The sequence below is a fragment of the Malaya genurostris genome, chromosome 2, assembly GCF_030247185.1.
Source record: "Malaya genurostris strain Urasoe2022 chromosome 2, Malgen_1.1, whole genome shotgun sequence".
Classification (NCBI taxonomy): Eukaryota; Metazoa; Arthropoda; class Insecta; order Diptera; family Culicidae; genus Malaya; species Malaya genurostris.
The window spans coordinates 240,270,627-240,283,531 of NC_080571.1; the positions used below are offsets into that span (position 1 = coordinate 240,270,627).

Sequence of the window (12,905 nt, forward strand, 5' to 3'; positions counted from 1 at the left end):
TATGTCAAACTTACTTTCAAATATCTGCACAAAAGGTGCAATAAGGTGAAAGGATCACAACACCAATCCTATCCTACTTTCATCTACTGTCAAACGAGTGCAGCCTCAAAGCTTATGCAAATTATTTCGTAATCGAAAAAGGCGCCCTTGTTCCGCAGCGGTACGCAGGTACCTCCAGTTCACCGGCTCATTCGGGCCACGGAAGAGTCTATCGGCGTTAGGTGGCCTGCATGGCCACTTGCTTGTCAAGGGTCGAAACCTGTCCGGGCAATAGTTTACGTCATATCCAGCGACCGCAGCGCAACATGAGACGTAGGAACACGATCCAGTGCGATAGTGAAATGTTGCTGATCACCATCCCGCGCCGGGGGAAAACCTTTTACGGACCGGTGCCACTTTGGGTTGATTGCATGATCGTTTAGCACGTTTAACTAGTAATGTGCAGCGCTCGGTCCTCCTTCCCCGCCCGCGTCTGACATGCAACGGACTCAGCAAAAAAACAGGTTTATGATGCGATCGTTCGTTCGACAAGTTGTTCCGTAGATATTCTCTCCCGACCCCAGCCAAACCGTTCCGAGAAAGGAAACGAGGATGGTCACCGGCATTCTTCCCATCCATTCATTTCAGCGGGGCTGGCCGAGAGGAAGAAAAACGAAATACACATCGGTTAAAGGCCAACGGAAAGTGAGAGTTCCCTGGTAGATTGCGGTAGTCGCCAGTCCCATCACACTTCCCTGGCGGGTACGAACGACGAAAGAGCCTTTACGTAATATGTGATAACGGGGATACCGGATCGAGTCGTCGAATACCCTGAAGCCCGCGACAGCAAGAGCTTTTTTTTCTGTTTGCTTTTAAACGTGTGTGTGTTGACTGAATGGCTGCTGTTGCTGTTGTTGGAGATTTATTTATTACCGCTGAAGCGGACCCCGGCAGTCGTTACAAAATTATTCTCCTTTTTCTTTTTATGACCCCCTTTCTCGAGATCGATCATTATGAGTTAATATATCGGTGGCACAGATCGGCCCAGAGGTGTGGGGTGAGAGTGACGTGACGGAGTGACGGAGAAAGGATGATGATGGTGTTAAAAAGTGAGTTAATTAAATGCAGCTCCCAACAGTAAATTTTGTTTTTTTTTCGCCTTTCCTCCCGCATAGATTCCAAACATTGCATAATTTTGCAGAGGAAATCGGCACAAGGAAGTTGATATATTTTTAACAGTTAGGTGATAAATGCGTGGATAGGTTGAGACAGTTCGCCGCTAGAGCCGCTTCGTTAGTTAGCCGTATACGGATTAGTTTACTTCGTGTAAGGTGATTCACGTAACTACTGTAAAATAACGAACAATTTGTTTGTTTTTATGCAATGTAGTCTGATTGAAGCTTCTACAGCTCCATTTTTAAGGACATTTTTAAATCTCTCCGGGAATGGTTTTGCAAAGTTATGATTTCCCTTCACAATCGCCCAAATTTTTCTGTTGGGCGAACAACAGCGTTTTGGTTAGTTTGACTGATTTGCAACCCTCGATACGAAAACAACATCGTTGGCTTCGTACCACTCCTTTATCGATTTCGCGTAACGGCACGATGCCAGATCCGGCCAAAACAGGGTGTCACTTTCGTGAAACCCTAAGAAGCATTTCTGCAAGAATTATTCTTTATATAATTGGCCTTCGATATGTACGGCTTGCTGAATTCACACCAAGTCACTTCTAGGCAAAATAATCAACTTTCTTCTTTCGAAACATCGCCGGAACATCCAGGCGGGGTAAACGACGACGAAAAACTTCAAACTGAGGATTTGCTAGATGTTCACTTTAATGTACGTCTCGTCGTCCATTACGATGCGTTTTGTCTGTACCAACCGATTGCGGTACAGATTTCTGACGCAGAACTTGACCGTCGTATTATGTTTATAGGTATGTTTATAGGTTCAGGTAGATCCTCCGTCACCTTGGAAACATGAAGTCCGGCCCACTTCTACTGAATTCAATTTCAGAATTTATTTCCTAAATTCAGTTTCAGAATTCATTCCCAGAATTCAGGTTCAGATTTCTGAACCAGCATGCTGGAATTAAAATCGCAAGTGAAGAATTCATTTCTTGAATTAAATTCGAAACTTGAGTTTTGAAAATTAGTTCACTTCCAAAAGTTTAGAATAAATTTTATTAGCTGGATTTGAATTGATTCGGATTTCGCACCTGAATTTTGCAATTCGGAGCCAGTCCCTTGTTCAGACTTTAGTTCTTCATTTCAGTTCCAGTTCCTGACTGACAAAAATGATAAGTGACAATATAATTGTGGTGTGATACAACAAATGTTATCTAAAAAACATGCTTAATCCACTTAGCAGTGAGATGATACCTTTTTTATCAATCCGCATGTGTTTTTTGCATGAATATTCTTCGGTGTTTCAGTTTTCATGACATTATTCTAATGTCCGTCGTTTTAAGTGGCAATTTGCGATTTTAATCACTCATTACTCTGTAATGTCGAAACTGCAAATCGGATCGAATTTGAATCTAAAAGTGTAACAATCGATTAAACATTCCATGATATGTCGAAGTAATTTCCACTTTAGAGTTTACGGTAATTTAAGGTACTTCCAGAGCCGGTTTTCAGGAACCAGCATAATCCAAACCGATTCGTATGACCACATGACGAATAAATTGAAATATTTTTGAATACTTTTTACGTTTCGTCTTTGACTCATCAGTGCAGAACAGTTCAAATTGAACTGCTTAGTGCTAAACTCGGCAGTCGGAATATTTTTGAGTCCAACTTCGAAGCTTTTCGGGATTGTCATCTTCTATATCGCTTAAAATTTTAAAAATTCATCCTCCTACAATTCCAGAATCGGAAGTCAGAATTGGATAAAATTGGATTTATTTTCCTTTGAATTTTTGTGTTTGAAATTCGATTTGGCTTTTTTTGAGAAAATGATTTCGCTTTGAGAAACGATTCGATACTGGAACCGGAATTCGAAATTCGGTGTAGCCGAAGTCAGACAAATTCACCTGAGTAGCTGTATAGTTTACATTTGTTTCAAAATGTTTGAAAATGATTGTAGACATCTTTGAGGAATCGTAGTGCGAATTAAATTTTTGGGTACCTTCCGAAACGAAACAACCATAGATGAAATAAGTTTATTTGGTTATCGACTATCCAAATCTGCAAACCCGATAAACCTGATTAATTTATGTGAAATAGACAGTTTTATACTAATCACCCTGTATCCCCGAAACCGGAAGTTGGATCTGACTGAAAAGCAAGATGTCTTATAGAATTTAAAGACTTTTCATTTGAATCTTAGATAATTCTTAGACTTCATTTGAATCTTAAAACGGTTCAGCCATTTACGAGTAAAATGAGTTACACAATTTTAATTTCGTTTCATACGTCCTTCTGTAGCTCCGGAACCAGAGGTCGGAACCAAACGTAATTCAGGTACCTTGTTTGGGAGCATACGATTCTTCATATAAATCTGAGTTTGTAGAAAACGGTTGAGTCATCTTCGAAAAAATTGAGTGAAATTATTTATCACACACGCATTTGCTGATCTCGACGAACTGATTCGAATGGTATATGGGTGTTATGTTCTTTCAGCATTTATTGCTGTAAGTAGTTTAAATCAATATAATTATGGAAATGTTACCAACTCGAAAATGCTGCCATCATCTAGTTTATTTATGTCATATTCGAACAATTATGTTGCCAAAAACGAACCGTGCTAAAATCGGTTCGAGGCAAAAAATCATGCTGTAAACAGTCTTTTGGGTACTTAGAAACAAATGTATGTGACAGTATAAAAAATCGTGTTTTATGTTGCTCCCAAGCATTTCTTTGCCAGACAGCGCTCAAAACTTCTACTGCTGGAATAGGGGAAAAAGTCGCTTACACAAAAATTTCGATATCTCCGTTAAAAATGGACGGATATTAACAATCTATGGCTTGTTCGATAGGTATTACCGTGCGGAATCTAAGTCTGAAAATATATTCTGTTTTCAAGGTCAATTAAGACAGATACTATCAAAAAACTGAAAATTTTGACATAAAACTTCGTATAACTCAAAAAGTAAACATCCGATCTCAAACCATTTAATAGCGTTCTGGGTGACGGGGAGACCTTCCATTTGCGACTAGTTTGATCAAAATCGGTCCAGCCATATCTGAGATCTCGACCTCTTAGTTGACAGCACACACACACACACACACACACACACACACACACACACACACACACACACACACACACACACACACACACACACACACACACACACACACACACACACACACACACACACACACACACACACACACACACACACACACACACACACACACACACACACACACACACACACACACACAGACATTTACTATGTTCGCCGAGCTGAATCGATTGGTTTATAACACTCGGCCCTCCGGGCCTCGGCAAATTTTTCTAAACTTTGAGCGAATTCTGTACCTATATTTATATATATATATATATATATATATATATATATATATATATATATATATATATATATATATATATATATATATATATATATATATATATATATATATATATATATATATATATATATATATATATATATATATATATATATATAAAAAAAAGGTAAAAATGGACAACGATGGGGAACATTATGCATAATCAGCCCTTCCAATGGCTCCAAATGTTACCTATGAACGATTAGAATTACTTATCGGTTGGAATATGCAAATCGGAATTGAAAATAATCAATTTAGTGAAGGTGAAGGTCTGGTTGATTCTAATTTGAAAACTTTCCCCTTTTTTCTTCTCGGCTATTTTGACGTGAACATAGTTATAGTGTCCAATTTCTAAGGTACAGAATCCAGTTTTAAAATTGTATTGTTTTGCTCTAGCCCGTCGACAGTTTTGATCATTTCCGCGAATTCGGATCCAGTACTCAGTGACAAAGTTACAGTTCCCAAATTAAATTCCAAAATTCTGTTTCAGAATTCAGATCCAGAAGCCAGGTTCAGTGTAGAATTCCAGAATCCAAGCCCAGAATTTAATTCCAAAATTCAACTCTTATATTTATGTTCAGAATTTAGTCCCAGGATCCAGATCTGGAAATTTATTTAGTTCAAAATTCAGTTCTAAAACTCAATTCAGTTCCAGGATTCACTTCTAGAATTCAGCTTCAGAATCAAATCCTAAACTCGTGCCCAGGAGCCAGTTCCAGAATTTAGGCTCGGAAGTCTGAATTTTGAATTCAGGGTCTGGTTCCGCTTATGGATTGGACTTTAATTTGGATCTGCAAATGAACCTAGTTTCAACATATTACTGATCCAGGTCTCGATCCTGGTTGTGGACTCGCTCCTATCATATTACACCGAAACCTCCATTTACGAACTAAACGGGGGTTCGTAAAAAGAGGTAGTTCGTAAAAAAAGTTTACGTTATTTGGAATTTACTTCGTAAAAAAGGTTTTGTGTGATTATTGTGGAAACCGCGCATCATATGTTTATTTTCGGAACGGATGTGAAGAGTAAGTGCAAGAAAATGATGTTTGGGCTCGTTTCAAAATCCAAGATGGCGATCCAAGATTTGTTGATATTCCTTGAAAACCCATACAATATAGGTATTTTCGGAACGGAATTGATAAGTAGATGTCAGAAAAAGATGTTTGAGGTAGTCTTGAAATTCAAGATGGCGATTTCCGGTTTGTTGATATTCCTCGAAAACCCTTACAATATGGGTATTTTCGGAACGGGATTGATGAGTAGATGTCAGAAAATGATGTTTGAGGTCGTTTTGAAATTCAAGATAGCTACTTCCGGTTTGTTGATATTTCTTGAAAACCCTTACAATATGGGTATTTTCGGAACGGAGTTAATGAGTAGATATCAGAAAATGATGTTTGATATAGCTCTGAAATCCAAGATGGCGACTTCCGGTTTCTTGATATTTCTTGAAAACCCTTACAATATGGGTATTTTCGGAACCGGATGGATGAGTAGATGTCAGAAAACGATGTTTGAGGTCGTTTTGAAATTCAAGATAGCTACTTCCGGTTTGTTGATATTTCTTGAAAACCCTTACAATATGGGTATTTTCGGAACGGAGTTAATGAGTAGATATCAGAAAATGATGTTTGATATAGCTCTGAAATCCAAGATGGCGACTTCCGGTTTCTTGATATTTCTTGAAAACCCTTACAATATGGGTATTTTCGGAACCGGATGGATGAGTAGATGTCAGAAAACGATGTTTGAGGTAGTTTTGAAATTTAAGATGGCTACTTTTGGTTTGTTGATATTCCTTGAAAACCCTTACAATATGGATATTTTCGGAACGGGATTGATGCGTAGATATCAGAAAACGATGTTTGAGGTGGTTCTGACATCCAATATGGTGACTTCCGGTCGATTGATATTTCTTGAAAATCCTTACAATATGGGTGTCTTCGGAACAGAATTGATGAGAAGATGTCGGAAAACGATGTTTGAAGTGGTTCTGAAATTTAAGATGGCGACTTCCGATTTGTTGATATTCCTTGAAACCCCTTACAATATGGGTACTTTCGGAAAGAGATTTAAAAGTAGACGTCGGAAAATTATATTTGAGGTGGTTTTGAAATGCGAAACAGTGACTTCCGGTTTTTTAGTATCTTTTGAAAGTTTTTGCCATTTTCTTTAACTTGGTATTCCTTTAAAACACTATACCGTTCCGAAAATATCCATATTGTAAGGGTTTTCAAGGAATATCAACAAATCGGAAGTCGCAATCTTGGATTTCAAAACTACCTCAAACATAGTTTTCGGACATCTACTTATCAATTTCCTTCCGAAATTGCCTATATTGTATGGGTTCTCAAGAAATATCAACAAACCAGAAGTCGCCATCTTGGATTTCAGAACCACTTCAAAGATCATTTTCCGACATCCACTCATCAATTCCATTCCGAAAATACCCATATTGCAAGGGATTTCAAGGAATATCGATAAACCGGAAGTCGCCATCTTGGATTTCAGAACCACTTCAAACATCATTTTCCGACATCTACTCATCAATTCCGTTCCGAAAATACCCATTTTGCAAGGGTTTTCGAAGAATATCGATCAACCGGAAGTCGCCATCTTGGATTTCCAAAATACCTCAAACATCATTTTCCGGAATCTACTCTTTAAACCCGTTCCAAAAATACCCATATTGTAGTAGTTTCCATGGAAATCGCTTTCGATGAATGACAAAACCTCTTTTTACGAAGTAGGTTCGTAAAAAAAGTTTACGTTATTTGGGATTTGGTTCGTAAAAAGAGGTACGTAAAAAGAGGTAACGTATAAAAAGTGTTCGTAAACGGAGGTTTGGGTGTACTGGTCCAGATCCTCGACCTAGGAGTTCTGAATCTGAAACTAGAACCGGACCTGCACTTTCCATATTACGAATCCATGTTCAGCAGAGCTTTCATCATTCATTCATCAATGCAAGGGACTTGCAACAAAACGGTTCAGCGCAGCTACAGCACTCATACCAACAGACTGAGTTACCGGCTTCGATGCAGGAACTATACACGAGCGAACAGATTGGAGAACTAACCATTCCATACATGCTTGCTGACGAGCGTGCCGTCTTACGTTTAATACTATTGAACCTTTCTGAAAAAGAGTATGCAGTATTCTCTTTTCTCTCAAATATAGGCAATTCGTTCAAATAATTCATCGGTAGTATAAGTGATTCAAGCACACTATCGCTGGTGAACCATTCATCATCAAAGAATACTGTTGAATTTGAATGTAAAAATAATTTATATCGTTAAAGTATTTAAGCATAAAAAAATTAAATTTAGAAGGTTTCACGCTGCTGTGGAATAGACTTTCCACGTCATCTTTCACTACCAGTAGCTATAATTCATGTTTTTGAGTCAGTTAGAGCTTGTGTTCCTTCAAGTGTACGGAATAAGGAAAGTTTCGTAATTAATGGGCACTGCACTGAAGCATATTTCTCTCATTTCGGAAGATGATAAGCTTGATCGATAATGTTGCGCAATACGGTTTGCTTCAATGCGTGTGCTAGCACTGGTGGATATTCATGAATCAGAATTAAAAATAATGTATCTGCCGTATGAACAATTAACAGTATTAATATTTATAATCTCTCATTGGCTCTCTTATCATACTTAGCACTTTTTGCTTCAATGTTGGTCCCTTTGAGGAACGATTTTTTGCTTTTTGTAGCCATAGCCATCACAACAATCCTGATACTATTAAAGCTCAAACAATAGTGCGAATGCGAAGTTTGATCAATATACACCGAATGTGAAAGGGAAACAAAAACCTGTTTTAATCCACCTAGTGGTGTAATGATGCCTTTCTCATATCAATCATACTATCATATATAATACTGTGGTATTCTTCAAAATAATTATCTGCGATTCTTGAAAGAATAACCGAAATCGGTTTGTTTGACCGCCTACTGATGAAAACTATCAATCAGAAAAGATTTCAGGTCGGTTTAGAAATTTTTTTCAAGGTTTTTCCCCATTTTCAGTGATGGTATACAATTTTTAACACACTTTACCCTATATTTTCGGATCCGAAAATCGGTTCCGCATGAAATTCAGGGATTACGCATGGGACCACATGCACCTTTCATTTGAATCTAAGTTTGTGAAAGTAGGTTCAGCCATCTCTGGGAAAAGTTAGTGCAAAAAAAACGTTACATACACACATACGCACATACACACACAGACATTTTGCGTACTCGACGAACTGAGTCGAATGGTATATGACACTCGGCCCTCCGGGCCTCGGTTCAAAAGTCGGTTTGCACAGTGATTGCATAACCTTTCTATATGAGAAAGGCAAAAAGAGCTTTTCATATTGAGGTTCATTCGTTCTCCAAGCCGTGGCTGCTTACGATGCAGAACGAACGATATTCGCTCGTAGCTTGCCTTGTAATGTGGCAACTAATACCACTTCTATACGCTCACCTTCCACGTCCAGTAGTGCGTTAGTTCACAAACACAAACAAATGTGAACCAAATCCATCAGACCAGAAGTGGATGATGAATGGTTCAGTTGTTAGTACATTCATGAACCAAGAAGCGTATGAAGGATATTCACTCTAATTCGGTTCATTCGTTTTCCAAGCACTGATGTTCAGTAATACGGTAGCAGTTTCAGCGTCATGATATTTACTTGGACCTGTGCCAGTAATTCTTTGTTGCCTTCGAATCACTTGGTCGCAAGACCTAAATCGCCTTTCAATGCCTCTCGGTTTCAATTCATAAGGCACCCAACTGCCTTATTTTTTAATTATGCCCATGGATTTCAATTGTACAGAATCTGTTTGTTGAATCAATTCCAATGATTCTGCAAGATTCTTTTGAGTTTGACTCGGATCTTCATCGAGTAATGTCTGCAATTGTTTGTCTTCGAAATGTTCTTCCATTTAAAGCAGAAAACTAAAACTCCTCTCAAATGCTGTTTAGTTAATACAAAATTGCATATAATTACAATACAGTGAAAAACAAGGTTGTTTAAAAATAACTCGAAGCAATATGAACCAAATATTAATGACAGATGTCTTACCTCTTGAAACTATCGACATCAGCTGTTGCTGTTCGATATTCATAACAGTCAGAGCCATCTTTTGAAATCGGACCGAACTAATTTGTAATGTCAATCAGTGCTGTAAAACTTCATTCAATTCAATTGAAATCGAATATGTGCAAACACTGACGATCACTCTACTGCAGTAAACTTCACATTCTAATACACTAACTTCGCTGTCGCAGTGAAGAGGCATCATCCCGTCCTTCAGTTTCTCTCTAGAAGTAACAAAATATCTATTACAATTCAATGAGAAAGCGGCCTTCAAGTGAGGTTCATGTAAACATTCGAATTGGGTCAAGCTAATGGATATAAATATAAATTACAAAATAAATATGAATTAATTGTTCCCTCTTTCAGTTTTCATTTTTAATATTTCGAAACACATCTCAATACATTTCAAACAGTCGAAATTATCGATTTCAATTTGCTGGTGATAATTGAAAACTCATATAAGAACCGCCACCCTCTATTTATCATTATGATCGGAGAGAGTTTTGTGTCATCGAGTTGATGTTTATTCCTATTCATTCGCACTTGGTCACTACCCGCAGTGAAGACGAATAAGATAATGAAACAGGTAGACCACTTGGCACTACAAACTGAGCAAGCAAGACTTCAAGTGACGATAAATTCTGGGAGCTTCGGCAAACAAAATTAAAATGAATGAGAAGGGATATGACGACAGTCAACGGCCATAAATTTCATTTTCATTCAATAATATTCGATTGAAATGAAGTTTTACCGCTCTCAATACTTCGGTTACAAACACGCATAAAATCGAATGCTCAAATTATCTTCTCATCTTTTCATTTAATGTACAACGCAGGGGCACGGTTGCCCTAAATTAGTTTTGAAATATTCATTGATTTTCATCCACTTAGTCAAACATAAAATAATCCATATTGAAAAGTTTAGTTGCAAATTTCTTGTATATAATTTCACCTTGCTTCATTTTTTTAATGCTATGAAACCAACAAACAAATTTAATAATGCATAAATAGACATACATCGCAATTCTTTTACCAGATCTTTGTAATTTTTATTAGAATATCCTCTTATGAAACAATTCCTTTCATTTCGTTATTAAATATCCTGCTCTAAGTCTATCATTAGTAGCTTTGCTGTTCATTTTTACAGGCGCCGTCCAACTGCAAAATAATACATGTAATACATTTGGTTGCCAATTTTTTGTATATAATTTCATCAAGCTTCATTTTATTTTTGAATGTTTATAAAACCAATCTGTCGTCAAACATCAATCGGAATGAATTTGAACAAACGAAGATAAAATTACCACAAATAAAAGTTACACTTTCTTTCACCATCCCCATATAATCCTGTGTTGTACAAAATTTCATGATCTGCATTTTTAGTTGCCATCTCAGTATCTAGACCCCGTTCTATCCCAACCCGTTACCTTGGTCCCCACCCGGTAGTAGTTGTAGCAAGCCCACCCACAGTGAGTGCCAAAGGGCGAACCCGCGTCTATCCGCCTCCCGGTGCATCATCAACTATTAAAGCATCTCATCAAACATCAGTCGGTGGTGACGGTGGTTTTCGGATCGGGGTCCGATCGGAGCTGCAGTGCCAGGACGAGGGCGGTAACTGCGAGTTCTTCCTGCTGTGCTGGATGTCCGGCGGGCTGCTCCAGGGTACCTGCGGTGGACTGCTGAAGGGTTGCTGCCATCGGACGGCCAAGTCGGCCAACATCGGCATCGGCACCGGCAACACGATCGATCTAACAAATCTTCCAAATTACGATTACGGTCCGGTTGAGAATGATCCCAGTGAGTGCGCAAGTTGTTGCAAGTTTGGCTAAGAAAAAAAAACTGAATGAAAAAAAAACAATAATAATAATCACAATCACTCACATCCACACACCCCACACACACACCAACACAATTTTTTGGCAGTACACACGACCACACAGCAATTTGAGTTGAAATCAGATCTGTCTTCTTTTGATATGTTCTACAGTTTTTGTTATACTTTTTTTTCTATCACTCTCCTACACCTTTTTTTCTGTTACTATCCTGGTGAACATTTTTTTTCCTTTTCAATTCGTTTTTTTTTGGGGGCTTTTGAACCATTGCTGTATGAGCAATTATGCTTTGAAAAAACACTAGACTTCGCAATGGTACAAACAATGCTCCGGTCACAGATCGGCGAGAATATACTGCAAACAGAAAAAAGAAAGTTACCGAAAGAACTACAATTGAAATTGTCAGTAGGTTTGTTGGTAATAAGGCAAGTTTAACGTTTACTTCAACGACTATATGTTGCACCCGATTAGTGAAATGCATGATGATTCAATGTGATTAACACTAGTCGCAATATTGATAAAAGGGAACTACGTTGGATTCTTGTGTTAACCATAATAACAATTACTATTGGTTTCTGTTTGACTGATGAATGAATACAGTAGGGTTTAATGCCATTCTTAGTTGCGTAAGTGAAAAGAATCGAAAAATGAATAATAATTGAGTTTGTTGCAGCAGCTCATAATCCGAGGGTTGTTACTTTTGTATTAATCCTAAAAATGAAAGCAGTATTATATTTAAACGGAAACGATTTTGTTTTCAAAATAGCCGTTAGGTGCCAAGTGCGGACTGTAAGGCGGGTGGCCCATCAATTCGACGTTTCGAGTGCTCAAATGTTTGGTTGCTGCGATGTGTGAGAGCTTGCACTATCGTGATGGAAAATATTTTTTGCGTTATGCGTTTGTTCTCCTTATTTCACGAAAAATTTCTGACCAAAATTGCCTGCATTTCCCGGTACGTCACATGGCAATCTTCCATTGTCACAGTTTTCACAGCATCGATATTTTCTGGCAAAACAACTGATTTTGGACGACCTTCTTTGAATTCATCGGCAAACGAGCTAAGACCACGATTGAATTCTCCAAAAATCGTACTAAGTTGGCTGAAGCACTCTTGTGTTGATAATCCACGACGATAATCGTAATAAATCATTTCACAAAAATATTCACTATTCAATTCCATTTTTATTTGTTGAGGTAGAATTTTCAACTAAGTGTAAACAAAACAAATAGTGCTCTAATGACAGAATGTTCTGAAGATGGTAATTTTTTTCAGTGTATGATTTTTTTACAATATTTTTATTGAAAAATTTGACTGATTTTGTGAAAATAACTAGTACATCACTTTTTATAGGACTTAAAAAAGGTTAAAAATGTTGTTAACCCTTTTGGAAAGACAGTCTGGGCCATTTTTAGAAAAAAAAACAAAGTATGGCAAGTGACTTTTTAGAACTACAAATCGAGTTGGTACGAAATTCAACAAACAATCACAA

General features: G+C 37.7%; 1 protein-coding gene across 8 annotated transcripts in view; it reads left to right on the forward strand.

Annotated features, from left to right (window-relative positions):
• LOC131428303 (uncharacterized) overlaps nt 1-12,905 on the forward strand; it is a 128,306-nt gene that overhangs the window by 92,963 nt on the left and 22,438 nt on the right. For 4 of the 8 annotated variants that reach the window (XM_058592146.1, XM_058592148.1, XM_058592145.1 and 1 more), the window contains one exon: nt 10,967-11,380. The exons of 2 other annotated variants lie outside the window; for them this stretch is intronic. In XM_058592146.1, coding sequence (XP_058448129.1) covers nt 10,967-11,380 — 414 coding nt within the window. The remainder of the gene's footprint in view (nt 1-10,966; nt 11,381-12,905) is intronic. 2 more of the 8 variants (XM_058592149.1, XM_058592150.1) reach the window with 1 other exon arrangement.